Genomic DNA, 19,391 nt, shown 5'->3' on the forward strand with positions numbered 1-19,391 from the left:
TGCCACCTTTTCTCTGAATGGACAAACAATTCTGTGTGAAGCGAGAACCCTTTGAGCTAAGGTAACACCTTAGAAGGCACAAAAGAAGAACTGGATCCATTCACAGATGAAGACATGAGTCTGGAAGAACTGAGCCTGGCATTTGAAGTTATTTTTATGTATATCCTGACCACTAGATGTCAGTAATTCTTACACACTGTACCTTTAAACAACCCCCTCATGAAGCCCCTAATGGTTACTACTGTCAATAAGCAACTCTGTTCCTCCTGCTATAATGGCCCGTTTCCCCTAATGAACGTTATGTGTGTCCAGTGTTTAGTCTAGTATATGAACTATGACCCCTAGTGTTCAATTTATATAAAATAAATTTTCCTCACAGATACACAAGCTAACAGGCCTGCAACAATGAAAGAGGAAAATTAAAACAATATTTATAAGTAATAAAAGAGATTGGTGTAACTAGTGTGTAGTCTTTTTTTTAAACATTTAGATAGTAATGTTGGCAACATGAGAAGTTTTCACTTGAAAATGAGGCCAAATGTTGGCATCTGTTGCTATTACTAGTAGTTTATGACTTTTTTATCTAACTTCCTGGCACTTGGCGGGATCCCTAAAAAATTATAAGAAAAGGTACAAGTTTCTATCACTTATGGTAAATCCTTGAACAGACAACAAACAAATTCTTCTTCATCCAAACAGCAGTCCACTAAGTAGAAGAGATGAGCTCAGGTGACAATTACAAAACCAGCTGCCCTCTGTTTGTTTCAGATGATAAAAAACAGCTTTGTCAAACCTGAACGGAAATCCCCAAGCAAAAGAGATTCAGGGAGTTAATAAACCTCAGTCATTCAACTCTGATAACTTTCCTTAACTTAAGTTAACAAGCCTGCTAGGCTACCAAGATTCTACAGTTCCTGTTGGTTTGATTAAAATCTGATATTCTGACTGAGTGATGTTGCAAATTCAAAGATTTCAGCAGTTTACGTGATGAGCACAATGTTATTATTATCATGTCAAAACTGTTAAGAAAGACCCAAGATACAATACAACATAATTATTCTTTTCAGGACTGACAATAGACTTTTTTTTTTTTGGCTCTCATCTCATCTATAGTTCATAAAGAAACAGAGTGATTTGCCATATGTTGTCAATAAAGGCATCTTGCTGGATTGCTGGATTTGAGTTGCGCTCTTAGCCGTAGCTGTGAGGACTGCGGGGGTTAATGGGGGAGGAGTCTTCCCGCCCACTCTGTCCAATCAGCTGGTAGAGCCGATGGCTGAGGTTCTGCACCTGGCAGGTTCCTAGGACGCATCCAACCCTCATCAGATGGCCATGGCTCCTCCCACCACCACTGTTGGCATGACGACGGCTACGTGACCCATGCAGCCACACTGGCGCATCTGGTAGCGCATTGTAGTTTCGGTCAAGCAACAGATCAGACAACTTTGGTGAAGGATCTTTATGCAACAGGGCACCCCCGATAATAGGTGTGTCTTCTTCAGAGATTTGGTTGCCAATGGCAACAGAGAGTTCAGAGGCAGTAGGCAGGATGTTGGTGTAAGATGGCTTTGGGTATTTAGAGATTCTGGAAAAACTCAACCTGAGTAAAAGGGAAATAAAAGGGGAAAAACGGAGAACATCTTTAGATAAGAAGGCAAAATCATTAAAATACACAGCGCTTGTTTACTGAAGATACCTAGCAGCATGCAGATGTAATGTGCTCCAGTTTTTGAGTGAAACTGGATCGCTGTGGCAAAATGAATGCCTCACAGGAAAGCAGTCTTCTGCTGCAAAAACGTCTATTGTGCTTGGTCTGTGGTTTAATGCTTTTATTCAAGAAATGAAATACGAGGAAAGGCAGGTTGAAAGAAAATATGAAAGGATGAGACAGAAGACGATAAAACCTTTTGTACAGGTGGATCTGTTGCTGACTTATCTATTAGCACTATCTCTGTTTACTGTCTGTGATGTTTGTGTGTGTTCCTTTGAAACACTTAAGAGGACTGATTACACGTGTAGACCTCCAGATCAGAGTTAAAGAGTGATGAGTTGTTTACTTTACATGAATTTTAGTCAATAATTGAAATTTTATATGGTCTATAAAACTGACCCCTAAAGTTTGTTATTTTCCCTGCACTCAGCTAGACCTAAGTGGTTCAAACCGACTATGAACCAACTGCCACTGGTGCCTGCTCTGCCATCAGCATGGGTGAAAAAAGGATAATATTTCCAGTTAATCAACAACAGTAAATCAGCTGACACATCCTACAACAAGCCAGAGAAAAAACAGGAAGGAGGGAGCAGGAAAATGACAACCCCAGAGCACATTGCAGGCAGTGGAGAGAGACTCCTACACATCCACTCCTCTCCACTTCTCTTGAGTGAAGCACTTTCTCACCTCCCTGCTGTCTTGCCAACTTTTTCTTTCTCACATCTTTACAATACCTTTTTTTCTGTTCTTTATAATTCATCCTCTTGCCTCTCTTTCTCGCTCAGGTGCTCTAGAGTTCTGCAGCTGGAGGTCATGTGACTGTTCGGAAATTATGCAATGCTTTGTATAGATGATGTAAAGTAGCAGGGCACAACTCATAGCAGTAGCATAGTATTCTGTTTGCATATATGTCTATTTAGAGGGCTGACAGAAACAAGAGATTTAATAAAGATAGTGTACTTTAGGTACAGTTACTGTTAACTAATCATATATGGAAATAAGAATAATTCAAGGCCTTTAATGTCTCGACTGGTTTTTCAGCAACCTTTGATATTTAGGATGATGCAGTCATGATAGCAGCACATTATATATTATTACAGTTATTATTAGAAAAAATCTGAACTATTTGTGGTTTTAGTAATATTTTGATTAATGGTTGAAAATATAAAAAGTATATATCAGAAAAAGCTGACACTCAGCTTAATTTTTGTAATAATTACAGACACATCTCCCGATTCATGTATGTTGGCTATTCATGAAATGAGAAAAATTTGCTGGGGAGAAAAGACAATATTTGTCCAATTGTTATGAAAAGTGGGCCAGATTACCATATGATCTTTATCCTGTAACTAATCCTGACTGGTATTCTGATCATTCCTCTGGCCGGACACCTTGGACTCTCCCTGCCAACACATTCGCTCACTAACCCCTGATTGTGTGTTCTACCAGTGACTGCAAGCCTGTGTGATTTGAATTGGTTTTAATGGATCCTGAATAGATCACACACACTTACACACACATTAGCATAAAGTTGCTTGGTGGGGCATTAGTTCAAGTTAGTTCCACGTGCAAGTTGAAGCGTGACTGCAACAAACAAGATTTACAGATGCAAAAACCTGCACACGCACAGTCCATACCAACCCCTGTCTTGAGTATATACTGTGTGCGAGTGCCCACACCTACTGCCGTTTGTCTTTCTTATACACACACTCACACACATTCATGGTTAAAAGGCCACCTGTGGTGAGGTTTAAAAGACAAAGTTCTCTCAAGGAAAAAGCATTTTGCATTCTGGTGCCTCGCAGTTAGAGTAAATGTAGGCCACTGAGGCAGGCCTTTAACAGGTTGTTTACACCTGCATCATGCATCAGTCTAATAAAATACATGTCTGTGTCAATTCAGCTGAATTTTTGTAAATTCACGACTCATTTAAATTATCTTTGCTTATTTAAACTTAGTTATAGCTAGGTAAACCGAAATTAGACAATGTAGGAGAGATTTTATTTAGCCAAAAGGCATGATGGGTCATGATCTTACTGCAAGTTAAAGAACCAATACTGCCTTTGTTCTATAAAAATGAGGCACTTAGTGGGAAATAACTTCTGAACCACGTGGAGGGAAAAAGAAATTACGAAATAACCCCATACTTTGCATTTCTAAACATATTCTTGCACAAGTCTAATTAATCAGAGAGTTCTTGTAGACTTGAATGAGTTTTTGCACCTGCCTGACTGACAGGAAACATTAAACCTACAAGAAAACTGTCAATTATAAATTATTATAAAATGCCTTAAAGAAGGTAATTCAACAGCGAGCCTGAAGACTGAGTTGAAGGAAAGAATCTGAAGTAATTTTAGTGTTTAAAGGACAAATACTGCCCAAAAATTTAACACTTGTGATCGCTAATCTCTCAGATGGCACTGCAACAAGATCCATTGTTCGTCACTAACTGATATAACTACGTTACTTCATCAAGCACTGCAATACAGAGTTACATTCACAAATGCCTCTTAAAATATTTTAACATTTAAGGTAGCAGCATTTTCTCTTGGCTCAGAGGAAACTGTGTCATAGGAAGACCAATCAAAACTCAAGAAATGGTGTGGAAAAAATGTTTGATGTTTACTCGGGACCAAAGGTGAAGGAAACATTCAGATTTGTTATCAGCAATAAGTCCAAAAGCCCGACTCTGTGATGATATAGGGTTGTATAGGTACATTCCTAATGGCAGCATGAATGTACTAAAATGCAATAATATTGCCTTCAAGAAGACATCATGAAAAATGTAAAAAACAAACAAACAAATAAATAAATAAATAAATAAAAACAAAATAATGACTAAAACCATGGGAAAACACAAATTTAAAGCAAAAAATTAAAAAAAAAAGTTTCAGGCTTGCCTAAAAGCAGAAACAAACACGTTCAAGATGAATAATATGAACATCCGCTGTAATCACATAGCAGCTAAACTTCTATCATAGTACAACATGTTTGCATTATCTCTGATAAACAAGCAGAAGAAAATTAGAGTAGTTTGATTACAGAAAGTTCAAGCGAGGTCTCCAAAATATCCATTTTGGCAGTTTGACACCATCTGTTAACAAAATCCTCCAACTGGGAGACCTCAGGTTTTAAAAGGTTAAGCTAGCAGGAATAACTGAACAAAACATCGCCTCACGTGCTTTATCCTTAATGCCACAATGTTTTTCAAGTTTTGTGAGAAGGAATGGCAACATTAGAAATGTATTAAAAGCTGTTCAGCTGACCTAACTGTCTCGAATGCTTTGCAGGCCTGCAATACACGAATGCATGAGTATCAACAAATAAGTAAAGCTCAGACAAAACTTGAAATTGTTCACACGCATCTACGCAGTGGTGAATTCCAGTCAAGTCTAAGGCCTGCTGATAGAAGCTGGATCCACCACAGCTCAGTTTTGAGTGTCATAGCAAAGTCTCAGAATACAAATATATCGATATTTTAACCTTTTAGTTTAATCAAATTAAAAGAATCTTTCCAAACAATTTGTTTTTGCTTTGTATGCTGTTGTATCGAGTTTGGACTGATCCACTGAAACTGACATGTAGACTGAGCTACTCTAATATGCATGTTTTGATGCATGTTATTTGAATTATTACTCTTTGACTCTAAACTTTATGGTGATGTAATTGTAAAAGAGTGGATCTTTAGTGGGACTTCATGGTGACTGTGCATCTTCAATGTCAACATTTCTGCATTTTGCTGTGAGTATAAGGAATTTCACTGTTTTCTTGGCTTTAAAGTCTAATCCTAACAGTGCGTGTCAAGATTAATTTGATATCCTGAGAGTGGTATCTGCTTTAAGATCAGCTTTTTTCACCATGATGGCCTGTTTCTTATTTTGCTTTGTCTACAAATTTAATCTCTGGTATTTTTCAGTGATATTGTGCACATGTTGGTTTAATTGTGTTTTGTATTGCTCATACAGCATCTAGAAGAATGCATCACTTTTTTTTTAGAAAAAGATAAATACTTTGTTTTTGTTTTGCACAATTTTAGAGAAAAAAAGGGGGGAAAACACCAACAAGATCTAAAACTTAAATTAGTTTGTTAATGATCTGACATGCCCTCATCAGTCAACACTTGTTGTTAATGAAGGCCAGTTGATTTAAAGCTTTATAAATACTGACTCCTCAAACTTTGTCCAAGGAATGAGTAGCCATGGGTTACCGTAAGCAACTGCAAAGCAAAATAATTTGATGACCACAAAGCTGGCGAAAGCACTATGTTTTCAGGTTGCCATGTTTTCAGCTTGCAATATTTTTAAGAAATGTGAGTTGACAGGAACTGCTGCAGTCAAGCTGAAAACAAGATAAACTTTCAGGTTTATGAGACGTCAGAAAAAAACAAAAAACAAAAAAAAGCCTCAGAACTCACATATACATGTCCAATTATGCAACACTACGTAAGTTTCCAACCTTAAAACTGTGTTTCTGGCTTATTTTGATGGCACACTGATATTCATTATATGCACATTCCTGCAGCCATGGTTGCCCTGCAGGCTGAGGCTGAGAAATTGCACATAATAATTTTTTTTCTCGGCACATTTTGCTTTACTGCACCACATCACATGCCAGCAACTGGATAACAACATGATGACTGTTTTCGACGTGCACTGTGGCTGATTCAGCATAGAAACACAAGAGGATATTAACAAGGGAAGAAAAGAGAAAGTGACAGAGCAAAACACAAGTCAAGAGTTGGACTGACTTTTACTGGCTGGAGAGAGCTCAGAAACGAGACAGGTTGCAAGATGGATTCCAAGTTAGCCTTAGTCATGGGGGTACCAAAGTGTGCCAAAAAATCTGCCACAGTTCAGCGTTGCAGCATTAAAGGCTTCATCAACATGTTAAACTAATGACAAAGGCTTTGAATAAAGGACTCATTTACATTAATGCTACTCATGTCTTTATTCAAATATGTCTGTAGTACCTGTAGTGAAAGTGAGCCACCATATGGGCAATATTGGTAATTTATCTAAAACTGGACCACAGGCTACATCAACAAAGGTGTAATCCCAAAATCCTTATAGTTTTAGAGTTTTCTGACTACAACATTTCCTACTACTTGAAACACACTGGTATTAGCTTAGCATGTTGCTTTTCTGCAGGTTTAAGCTTAAGACTTGGTGTTATTTACAACATACACTGGCTTCTTATTTTTTAGGTTTTAAAACAGTACAATTACAGTACTACAGTATCAAGCATAGTTGTACTATCACCAGAAACATGATCCCTCGCTTCATTTCACAATGTTGTTGCTTTGTGTTAGACAAGGTGCTGCACCTTGACTCATAACACTTGGGTGTTGAGACGGGCTCAGTTGAATACCAACAAAACTTTGCTAATTAAACTAGATTTTATAATAGACAGAGACTAAAATAATATTGAGAAGTGTCTTTCATTTTCTGCCTATTGGAAATCAGGTAATCTTTCACTTGTTACTTGTACTATTTACTATTAAGAGGTTAAAAATATTTAATGTTGTATTTTAGGATTATGAGTTGAAGTGAACCCTCTTTTTCTTGCCTAGCACAGCTCTTAGATCCAACGACTCTGGTCAACTAGTCCAGACCAGAATCCAGACCAAACATGGAGAAGCAGCATTTAGCTGTTATGCTGCCAACAAGTGGAACAAACTGCCAGTGGAGATTAAACTTTCACCAAATGTAGACATTTTTAAATCCAGGTTAAAAACATTTCTTTTCTCATGCGCCTATGCATGAAATCTGCACGGTAACTTTTTTTTTATTTTTTTTTTTTAACTTATCTTGCTTTTAATCATTTTAATGTAATTTATTATTTTATTGTCTTTCCCCACACTGAAATTTTATTTCTTGCATTTTATCTGTTTTATTTCCTTTATTATTGCTTTCTGCACCCTGCTGAAATGTTTTATGTAAAGCACTTTGAATTGTCTTGTACATGAAATGTGCTATACAAATAAATTTGCCTTGCCTTGCCTTGCCCCGCTAAATCTGACCTTTCTCCTGTTTTGTGAGTGTGTTGTGGTGGTTGAGGATGTGAACCTGTGGAGAGTCTGCAACCAGAAGAAGCTTCTCCAACATTCCTCCCATGTTAGAGCACAGCATGGGGTTTTTCACAGAGAAAATGAACACACACACACACACATTTTCCTTCCATAACTCCTTTAAACTATTTAGCACAAAGAAAACTTTTTGTCTCTATCACATCCCCTCTTTTGAAAAAAAAAAAAAACCCAGTTTTTTCTTTCTTTCTCTGTCTTTTCTTTATTACAACTGCATTATTATGTTTTTTTCCTCTTCTTTGGGTATTTTAAGTGGCACCAGAAGTGTGATGCTACATCAGTCTGTGTTGAATAACGCTGAGATGCTCTTCCTTTGTTTTTCTTTTACCAAATATTTCTGTCATTAAAAAAACATCTTACATAACCTGAAATTCTCTATATTACTTGAACAATAGGCTGAGTGTAGTTCTGGTTATGAGGAATGTAGGTGTTAACTTTGTATAATAGTGTTTTTAGCTTCTACAAGCCCCTGTGTTGCTCTGTCACCTACAACACAGACCATTTCTGTCTGTGTGCTGCTGTGCCTGTAGCACTCACATCACAAGATGTTCTCATGTCTGATTTCTAGATTATTATATTGTTTTAGTCTCTTGTTTCGAGGTTGCTTGTGTACTGCTCGGCCCCTCGGTATGCACATGTATCCCTGTCCCAAATCCCACTAAATCAACCTCACCTCTGTCTCACCTCCTGCTGCTGAGAGGAATTACCTCATTCTGCTGCTGGACCTTTTTCTCACATTAATGACTGCCAACGACACAGACAGAATTTCCACTTTCTCCAACTGACCTCCATCACTCTCTTGGCTATATGCTGTACACAAATGATCATTATTCATGAAGTTCAGTATGTTTTCTTTTATTTCTTTTTATTTTTTTACATATAGTTCTAGAAAGAATAGGAGAAAAACACTTCTCAACACCACCTCAAGTTTCCGTTGTGTTTTATTTTAGACAAAAATCACCAAAAAATGAACTCAAAGATAATCTATATATAAAAATGTACAAACACCTGAGGAAAAAAAGGGTTGGAATAAATGTGCTTCAGTGAGAAATTAAACGTTTACTTAAAAAAAGTAACTTATTTTATGATCATTGACAAGTTTAGTTATCAGCTAATTAATCTTCCATTATGATTTAAAGGTAAATTAAGGTTTTCTGACTTTGCGTTAATACTCTGAAGTCTACCATTGCCAGCCCCCACTGTCAGCGTACCTTCCATGCAAAAATTAAATGTATAGCCATCTGCGCACCCACAGATATATCAACTTCTCTCATTCACAAACATCCCCCCAACCCCCACCAGCTGGATGACAGTGGTGGTCATCATATATTCCAATGGACAAACTACAACTACTATGAAGGGTGAATAGTTTGGAATTAGCTGTTTATTGAAATGTACATTATTTTCAAATAACCACCTTACTTTTAACAACAGCTCCTACTTTATATTTTATACAAATAGAAATATAGATTAAAACACTGGACACATCAGTGAATGGGACAATGACAAATAAAAAGAAAAGAAGAATGTGACAATTAATGGGATAGCAAAAATGTTTCAAATTCAATTCAATTCAATTCAATTCAATTCAATTCAATTCAATTCAGTTCAGTTCAATTCATGGATAGCTGTAACCAATGCTAGCTCCTATCATACAAGAGGCAAGGTGCACCCTGGACAGGCTCATCACAGGGCCAACACACAGAGAACGACCAATTTAATTCAATTTATTTGTGTAGCCCCAATTCACAACAAAAGTTATCTCCCTACAGACACTCATATTTAAGCCCATTATAGTCCAATTCCTTGCAATTCAAACCAATTAATCAAAAAATTGTGATCCAAATTAGTCAAAGTTGGAGGCTAATCATAGAGTTGCCTGGCTAGAAAACCAACTGACTGTATGAATTTTTAAATTCAAACAGCAACCCTGAGTACAACTTCAAACTACATTTACTGCTGTTAAGCACTAATTAAACTATATAATTCAGATTTGTGAGTTAGACTGACTCCGCCAGTTTCTCACTCTCCTTTTAATGTGCACAAGTTTAAATATTCATGAAGAACATTACATCTCGGGAAAGCGTTTATAAACAATAACAACAAACTTTAGGTGTTTATTTGCATTCATCTTTAGTGCTTCCGTGTTCAGAAAGGCGGTGGTTACCTGTATCGGTGAGCTCTCTGCAGAATCACATCACGGGCCAGGACCTCCAGAGACACGAGCCCGAACAGCAAGCACAGCCACGCCGGATGGAGGGCACACATGGCGGCGCACTGTCCAGGAGGAGGTGAATCTCAGTAGAGCCAGATAAGAGAAAAACTATTTCTATGTAGGTTTTAACAATAAAGTACAAAATAAGTTTTTTTTTATGCGTAAATAGCAACGAGGTTGTTGGGTGGTCGAAATTAAATTTATTTCATTTACTAGTTATTTAATAATCCCGTTATGGCTGAGTGACCCTGAAAGCATCATCTGCTGCATCATCCTGCTCGCTGTTATCCGAAAACTCACCAGTTCATTGGATCGCACGGTGGAAGCAAATGGGGCTTTCTCATTTATAAACCCTTACTAAAGGAGGAGGTGGAGGAGGAAGAGGGAGGAGGAAGGCTTATTGCCTGGCCTCCTCAACAATCTATAGCCTCCAATGAACCCCACAACCTAATTAAAACTGAACAGCTCGAGTTCTAGTGATTTAGTCCTCTCCGATCTTGGTTATAGGCTTCTTGGTCCTTTTGTTTTTCTTCTTTTTAAATAAAAATGGCTACAGCAGCCTTATAGACTACTTAATATGACATAGCTAATATTATCCTATGCACATACTTAAACTGTGCATGTGTGTGCAGTTATTATGAAAAATAATTTCATACACTTAACATTCTCTATGATTAACTTTTGACCAGAAGTAAAATGTACTGCTTAGTATTAAAAAGGAACGCTTTATAAGATAAGAAAAACAAAAAATTCAAGAAGTGAAGGACTGCAGGAATAATATTTTGAACCAAATCAATCCAGAAACCACAAACAAAAATATAAAATATAAGTAATTGTGCTCTGGAGATAAAAAAAAAAAAAAAAAGAGATAAGTCTTTAGATAACAGAGAAATCACATGTTGTATCACACAGCAGGAGCTTTGTCGGACTAGATTTATATCCATTTAAAATATTCTGTCTCTGAGGGACAGGTGTTCATGACATTTATAAAGTAAAAACAGCAAAAATCTGACATTTAGTTACAACTGGACATGATTTATTCTCAACAACAATTAAATCAGTCAAATCAAGTACTACTTTGGAGCAATATTATTCATTATATATATATATATATTTGCAAATTGTATTTGTTTTTTGTTTAGCACTGAAGCTCTCACATGTAGCCTAAAGAGAAAAATCAGTTGATGCTTGAAACACAGAGCTAAAAGCAGATAAATGGCTGTGAACTTACTTTGCAACATCTGACTTTCACAAATCAAGAAGTTTAGAAACCAAAACCTCCAACTTCTGGATCTTGCGTCTCACTATCTGATGTTGAATAAGATTTGCAGACCTCAAATTCATGCTAAAAAAAATCCATTTAGTTGTGTAACTGGTACAGATCAGACTCAGCTACTGTTCTGGTGTTGTATGCTTTAGAAGGTTTAAAGAAGTAAAAAAAAGGAAAAGACAGGGAAGTACTGCTCTTTCTTTCCATTGCAGAGATCTTGTTCTCCTCATTTTTATTATAAAAGAACTTTTCTTTTCAGTGAAGGAGGGACACAGATGAGAAGCTCAGAGTTTGAACCCGATTGAAGGGGTGCTCTGTTTGTGGAGGTGACTTCAGGTCTTAATTAAAGTGGTGTATCTGTGTGTGCTTGTCTGTGACTCAGCAGTTTTGCAGTATTACCGTCTAAGCTCAGTTTCCAACACTTTGAGCTTCAAGTCAGTCCAGTATGTGCATTAACTCATCTATCCGAGGACAAACCTCTGAGTGTGTCTGTGTGTGAGAAAGTGTACATTTCCACACCATCCAGACTCCAGACTTATCCCACACCCCCATCATGAACCCTTAGCTGGCAAAAAATACTTTGACTCACTGGAAAGATTCAGTTTCAATCTTTTTGTCTGCTGCTCATCTTAGACTGAAATCAGAGAAAATCAGAGGTCTGGACACATTCATGATCTGGAAGTAAAATTTTTAGCAGCAATGCAAATCAACTAATGGTCTTACAGTAAGTAACTTCCACTTTAAGACATGACCTCTTCCCCATAGTATGACTGTACTTATTTAGCTCTTAAGGTAAGACATAATAAAGAGCAATTATGCAACAGAAACTGGACTTATAGCAATAAAGTCATAACTGCATGAAAACACTGTCCAAATTTCTCTAGTGTATTTAGTTTTGTAAAATTTTCTCAGTTTTGACAGAGTTGCAAGCTTCTTTCCATGGGAACACATATTCATTTAAGTATTCAAGTTCATCAATTTTTGTAATTTCTTCATGGCTGGATGCAGCAATTAGGTAGTTTTTGATGCCTCTTTGTGGTAAAGTAGAGGACTACATGCTAAAAAAGTGTAAGAAAAGCTACAATTTAATAGTGCTGTTTTTAATTGCTGCTGATGATGTGTATGTGGTGGGTTAAGGGTGGTTCGGTGGGTGAGCCCTAAACATGTTGTGGTATACTGTCCCACATATCACTTGATATGATTCAAAAGTGTTTCAAAAAGTTTTTTTTTTTTTTTTTTTAAACTCCTTCTCAGCCACATTTAAAGGGAAAGTACAGCATCTCTATTTACTCAGGATTAACTACTTTCAAATGTTAGTTAAAATGAAACCAATTTTGTCCATGTGTTATGATAATCTTTCAGAATGCATCTAAGTTTGCAGTCGCAGCACAATGCGCTGGCTACCCCCATAGTGAACAAAACATAACCAACTAGCACTTGTGGGCGCTTTAGAAATTGTTTCAGGACAATCTCCTGCTCTGATAAAGGGAACTTCCTCATTTACCTGTTCTAAAGGGGATATTTTCACAATGAGTAAACCATGCTCTTGGTCAGATGTTCTTATCCAACCAACATTTACGCCCTAAATGTCCTGCTTCTACATAAACAAGGGACCATGAAATAGCCAAATTGAATCACCCACCTAAATCTATGAGTATTTTAAAAATCTCATTATTATCAAAGCATTTAATCTGAAACAAGGACTGGAATTCAGTCTGGCAGGTTTAGTTTGGTTTTTTCTCTTTAATACTTAGCTAATTTAACTTTACAGTTTAGTAGAATTAGTATTAATGAACATATGCTGAGTTAGACAGGAAGGGTTTTTGTGTCTGCTCATTGTCTGGCAAGCCCTCGTATACTGAAAAATGGACACTATGTAGATATCGGTACCCTCAAACAGTATAAGTCACCGATATATATGTTATTTCTTTTAATGATCAATGTGGAGTAAATCAAAGGTCATCGACCTGGGAGTTATTATATCTTACTAAATGACTTTGATCTTGTAAGATTTACAAAAAATATGGGACCTGGAAGAGGACATTTTCAGATTATTACAGCACTTTAGAAAATAGCTGAGGTTATTATTATTATTTTATCAGATGTAGTAAAAAAAAAAGGGGGGCATTGCACTGGGAAGCTTCAGAGGTCTGCAACCCACCCTCGATAATTGATAAAAAAAATAAGGTCTTTGATATAAAGCCCTGAAATGTCCCAGTAAAGTTTTTCCTTTTAAAGAACCATTAACTATTAAAGATGTCACTTTTGTTTTTCATATAAAGTAGAACATAACAGCAAATCAACAGGGTGCAGTTGAAAAAATGTGAGCTACAAACGATCCCACTGCAGCCAGCAGGTGGTGCTAAACTGAAACTCTAAGGATAAGCAATGACATATTTTTGTCATCAAGAAGAATAAAAACCATCAACATGTCATATATGTTTATTACAGAGTACATACTCATTAGAAAATATGGAGAAAAGTTTCCATGCAGCAAGATAATACAGTGTTATTTATCAACATTTCATAATTGTTTTTCTTTTTCTTTGTTATCAGATCTTCAGAATACAAAGATGGCACCAACTCTGTTTGGCTAAGTAGATTTCTTTCTTTTTAATGTCTTACACAGACAAAGACATTGATGATGTTGAAGATATTGACCTTATTTAAAAAACAAAAAAACAAAAAACAGAACAATGCACCATCATCTTAAAAAACAAACATGCAATATACAAAATTAATAAAAAATTGCACAGTAACTTAACAGCCAGTTATATTCCATACTGTGTTATAAGTTACAACTTGACCCAGAGTGGCAACAAATACCAAGCTGTTGCAAATAAATAAGCGAGAGATGAGAAATCTGATGTTTTAGACTCTGTGCTTGTCCTCAGAGTTCATCCTTGCTGTCCCAGTGCAATGATGAGGTCCTGCAGTGGCGCGGTGTCTTCAGGCTCCAGGAGAGAGTGCTGCCGGCAGAAGAGAGTAAGGTGTCTGAAGAGTGTGTTAAGATGTGGGTGCAAGCCCATTGCAAGTGTCTCACTGTAATGAGACCAGTAAATGTGAGCCAGAGTCCTGAACATCAGCAAAAACACCTTCTGGACCAGAAAGACGAAGCCGGTGGGAAACACTGCACCTGAGAAAGGAGAGAGAGACAAAAAGATTGCTTAAAACTGAAACTGGGATGTGGAATTATACAAAACAAAACACAAGTGCACTTTACCTGCTTTTGTAGGAAACACATCTTCATCTGTTAGTAGATCTTGAATGTATGACATGGCATAGTCAAAGTAAAGTGGAGCGGAGCACTTCAGCTTCCTGCCTTGTTCATCAATCCAAAAATAAACCCTGACAACATGAATACAAGCAGTCAGAAACAACATATTTTACTGGATGTTCAAGGTTTTTTATTATATATATATATATATCACTTTGGTCCACCCCTAGTCCTTGATTTGAATTATGCTGTTATAGAAAAGGGGATGAATGAGCTTTTGTTCTTAAAGGCAACTGAACATCTTATTTCTGAAAATAGTTGAGGTGTTCTTTATTTCAGCAAATTAACATGTTTACTGAAAAAAAATGAAACCCCTTCTGATTGGTCAGATCTAGGGGACAGGGGATGCACCACCCACCATCCTGCATCATATCTGCTGAAACTCTATATCTGATAAAGCACTTCTTTTTATGCTATACAAGTCTATAGCACAAAGTGCAGGATGTGCCATCAATATTTTGAGGGGGTTTCCAGAAAATGAGAAAAAAATGCATCCAATGAAAACATTTTATGGAGGCTTTAAAATAGAGAAATCAAAGTTTTATTGTTAGACTAAAAATGGAGAAGCAGTATTTTAGTCTTATGCTGCAAACTGCCAGTAGAGATTAAACTTTCCCCAAATGTAGACACTTGGATAAAAAACATTTTAAGTCCAACTTACAAACATTTCTTTTCTCATGCGCCTTATGCTCGAAATCTGCACGGTAACTATTTAAATTATTTTGCTTTTTAATCAATTTAATGTAATATATGATTTTATAGTGATTTTTGCTCCACCTGTAATGCTTTTAATGTTTTATGTAAAGCACTTAGAATCGTCCTCTACATGAAATGTGTTATACAAATAAACTCGCCGTGCGCCTATTTTGTCATTTATTTGTCATCTCATATTACAGTTGAGTCTCCAGCAGACAAGTTGTCACAGACGGGAATTTCTCATGTAGCTGTTTAAGCTAGACTGTTTCTATCTGTGTGTAAAAGAAGTCAAACCTGACAAGTATTTTAAATTAGTCATTTTTAGATGATGATTTTGGGAAATTTGCCAGAAAGCCCTTTAATTTTTCTAGAATCACCATTCTGTAAGACATTACCGATAGACACACAGCAACACTGGCAGCATTCACTGGAAAAATGATATATTTAAAAAAAAACTGGAAATACCCTTCAAGACTTAGAAACACAGTAAGTGAGATTTGGGTGTGTATTTGTGTATGCATGTACTCAGGAATCTAGAAATGACATTTTTGAGGTCTGACAGCTTTGAAAGAAATAAAATGCAGAACCACATAATGTTATATGTCTGGTTTGGGGTCAGACCTCTCAGGGTTACAGTTAAAAAGAAGTTATGTAAGGGCTGGGCGACAGCTAAAATTGGACTACATTTGTCAATGGCCAGTTCCAATAACAACACACAAAGAAGGATGGGTGTGTGAAGATGGACGGTGTGTTTGACACAGGAAGTAAAGTTGACCTCACTTGCAGCTAATTTACATTGCTTTGTACCAACAGTTTGCACAAGCATCATTCTCAAATACTGTTTGATTCTGGTCTGTGGAACGACCTTGGCAAATTAAACATGCATCTCTATGATTTGGAGAAGCCGGCTCATGAGTGAAATCCTGGGTGAACTGTGTAACGAGTACAGTGTAATGCTTACGTGTTGCCTGGTCCACTGGCAGTTGGGCAGGTGCAAGGAGTACAGAACTCTGACAGCGCACTGAAGAACAGGTTTATATGCTTGAAAAAAGCCACAGCTAGAAGATACCAACAAGAAGAGTATTACACCTTGCATGTCTTGTGTGTGTAAGGGAATGTAAGAAGCAAGAGAAAAGTGGCATACATCTGTTAATACTCACTGTTGCTGGCAAGCCACTCTGCCCTGTCAACACCAGGCGGCAGCGCTGTGAGGGCAAACATGTCTGCGTATGTGATCCGCTGGCACACATTCTGCTGCTGCAGATACGGATGTTCCTCCTGATTATTGTTATTGATTCCGCTTGGGAAGACAGCACAGAGTTAATGAAGCAGAAGCAGAAAGTGAAAGACGGTGAGATGGAAAATATGAACGTGTACAACAATCAGTGGGTCGGCATATTAATTACTCCTGCTGCAGTCAGTAGATAACACACTCTAATCCGTCTTGTCTCTCTGGCTGGCACAGGAACACAGGCAAACCTGCAAACACTGCTGCAATGGCAGACCTGAACTTCCTTCACTCCAGCAGTTAATGCAATGAAAGCAGTCAATTCAGAGCTGTGGTAATTACTGTTAATGAAGCAGACTGCTGCAGTGATCAGTGCTTTAGAGCAAATAACTGAAACACTAAGAATGAGCAAGATAGTGTAGAGCTGAAAACCTTGGTTCCTGCATCCACTGTACTAGGAAAGTTTCATAATGAGTAACATAAGAACTTGTGACACGTATGATGTGAATGAAGGGAATGTTTAATGCAAATGCCAAAGTGCAGCATGATTTGACTTTATTGAAAGCAGGAAGGTACGGCTGTCTGCTCTGAAGAAGAAGAGCACTTTGTGTGGCAGAAAGTGCTTTGGACTGAAATGAAAAATGTCAGTGTAGTGGATAAAGCAGCTGCCATGTAGTTTTTAGATGTCCACACACAGCAGCTGAGGGTTTACACAGTGTGACCTTGCCTACTGCGATAAGGAAAACACTATGCGCTCTATGAGGTTTCACTCCCCCCACGGTGTAAATATGTGTGTGTGTAAGGGAGAGAGAGAAAGAGGGCTGGGCAGAGAATTTGTTTAATGGTTTAAACAGAAGGTCTTTGTCTACAGTACAGCTCAGAGCAGATAGAGAGAGAGAAATAGTAACAGAGAAAATGTAAACATTAGCTGTACAATGATACAGTACAGCAAATCCATGCCAAACTTTCCTAATGTCCACAGGAACTTATTCTGTTAACATCCTGTTCTGTTTCAGCTCCACTGTCTGAACTAATTTACTGCCTCTTGGCTACCAGTTGTCAGGACACAAACATAATGAGCCCAGAGCTGCTGGTGATGTTGTGTTTGTGTGTAAACACACTCCCCTGTGACCCTGGTTTTCTGCTTTTGACCATCTGGTAACCTTTACCTCAGCAATGAGGGTGGAATATTTTTCAGCACAGCCAGCTAGCTCTAAAAAGAGTAATCCCATAGCAAACATTTGCAAAGTAACTGAGAAAAACACATTTCAGTCTTTCCTCATACTGAATCAGATGGCTTCTCAGCACGTTACTGCTGCAAGAGGAATCCACAATCACTGATTGCATCAGACAAATATGTAACACACATGCACACATTAATTTGAAAGACATTCCTCTGTAAACCATGTGCGACCAGCATTCTATTCTTGTTTCTACTGCACCATTAGTTGTTAGAACTTCAACCTCCTGTTTTAGGGTGACACGGCAACATTTGTAAAAGCTAAATGTAAAATAAACTTTCTTTTTTTAAGTGAATAAGAGTGAAACGACAATTAAGAACAAATCCAACTTACAATTTTTCATTTCTGATGTCTGAAGGTTGGGTCTTGCTGTCTGCCTTTGTAGCGGAGGGGTAACTATGGCAACCCCCCATGACGTGAAGCTAAGAGCAGATGTGTTTTTCGTGCCAGCTCCACTTTTCCATCCCAAACTCACTTCTTCTGCACACCAAGGGCAGCAGATGTCAAACTCAGCGGCAAAACAAACATCTCTCAGCTTAGAACCAGGCCCATTCAGCCTACAAACACACACCAGTTGCTTCAGAGTTTTCCAAATTACAGCCAAAGTAGCCTAGGAGTTCAGGATTGTCTATTTTCCACAAAGTGAAGCTTTCCAGTCTTCTCAACAATCCAGTGTCAATGTGTTTATGTAGCCTTTGTCTGGAGTCCCACACCCCGATGGCTCCTCCTCTCAGCTGCAAGCAGACAGGCAGGTTTCTCCACAACCCATAAAAGTACAGAATACAACTCCGCCTTCCTCTTTCTCCCACTCACCGCACACACATTATCTTTAGATGTGTGCAATCTGCACAGAAAGGGCAATCGGGTGCAGTGTTTTATTATTACTGTAGAAATGAATATATATATATATATATATATATATATATATATATATATATATATATATATAGAAGGTGGAGAAAGGAATGAGTTAAAAAAATGGTGGAACAGCTGCAGGTGTATTATCTCTTCTGAAGCATGAAGAATGTGATGACACACATAGAAGCTATGGAATGAAAGCACAGACCCATAGGGGATGTATAGATAAGACTACAGGAGGGAAAAAAAAGTTAATATGAGAAGTGCAAACATACAACATGACCTGGGAAGTAACATAATCCCACCCCTCACCTGCCTCAGAGGTAAACATTTTCCAAAGACCAAGTCCTGTTTTCCATATCTGTGTTTGCACTGGATATGTGTTTAACTGCAAGCTGTAAGTATGAGACTGACACTCCTGCTTCTTTTTTAGACATGTTTATTAGGTTCATATGTGAATTTACAAGCTAAATTGACAACAAGTAACAGACACATTACTCTCTAAAAGAAAAAAGAACAAAAAAGAAAACCTAAAAAAAAAACAAAAAGAAAGAAAGAAAGAAACCAAACACTCAAACAAAAAAACAAAACAAAACAAACAAACAAAAAAAAAAAAAAAAAAACACCAGCATCAGTCCATTTTACAAAAAAGGCATTTAACAACACAAGGTCTTTCCCACCACTTTCTCTCTCACATCTGTAAACACACACACACACAAATATAAGAAGCTACGTATAATGCAAGAACAACTTCAAACTTTGAGACGGCTTCAATGTATGTCACCAATGGGTGTGTAAAAACTGACACCC

General features: G+C 37.5%; 2 protein-coding genes across 2 annotated transcripts; both read right to left on the reverse strand.

The window, feature by feature from the left end:
- Positions 1-510: 510 nt before the first annotated feature.
- Positions 511-10,246, reverse strand: adm2b (adrenomedullin 2b). Its single transcript, XM_041996871.1, has 2 exons — positions 9,964-10,246; positions 511-1,600 (listed from the first exon to the last, which is right to left on the reverse strand). Exons 1-2 carry the CDS (start codon positions 10,062-10,064, stop codon positions 1,192-1,194), a joined length of 510 nt encoding a protein of 169 aa, XP_041852805.1. The 5' UTR covers positions 10,065-10,246; the 3' UTR covers positions 511-1,191.
- A 3,461-nt stretch (positions 10,247-13,707) lies between these two features.
- Positions 13,708-18,428, reverse strand: LOC121647442 (MOB kinase activator 2). The gene is made up of 5 exons (XM_041996870.1): positions 18,057-18,428; positions 16,415-16,554; positions 16,216-16,312; positions 14,505-14,629; positions 13,708-14,417 (listed from the first exon to the last, which is right to left on the reverse strand). Exons 1-5 carry the CDS (start codon positions 18,134-18,136, stop codon positions 14,179-14,181), a joined length of 681 nt encoding a protein of 226 aa, XP_041852804.1. The 5' UTR covers positions 18,137-18,428; the 3' UTR covers positions 13,708-14,178.
- Between the last annotated feature and the right edge of the window lie 963 nt (positions 18,429-19,391).

Source organism: Melanotaenia boesemani, chromosome 10 (genome assembly GCF_017639745.1).
Source record: "Melanotaenia boesemani isolate fMelBoe1 chromosome 10, fMelBoe1.pri, whole genome shotgun sequence".
NCBI lineage: Eukaryota > Metazoa > Chordata > Actinopteri > Atheriniformes > Melanotaeniidae > Melanotaenia > Melanotaenia boesemani.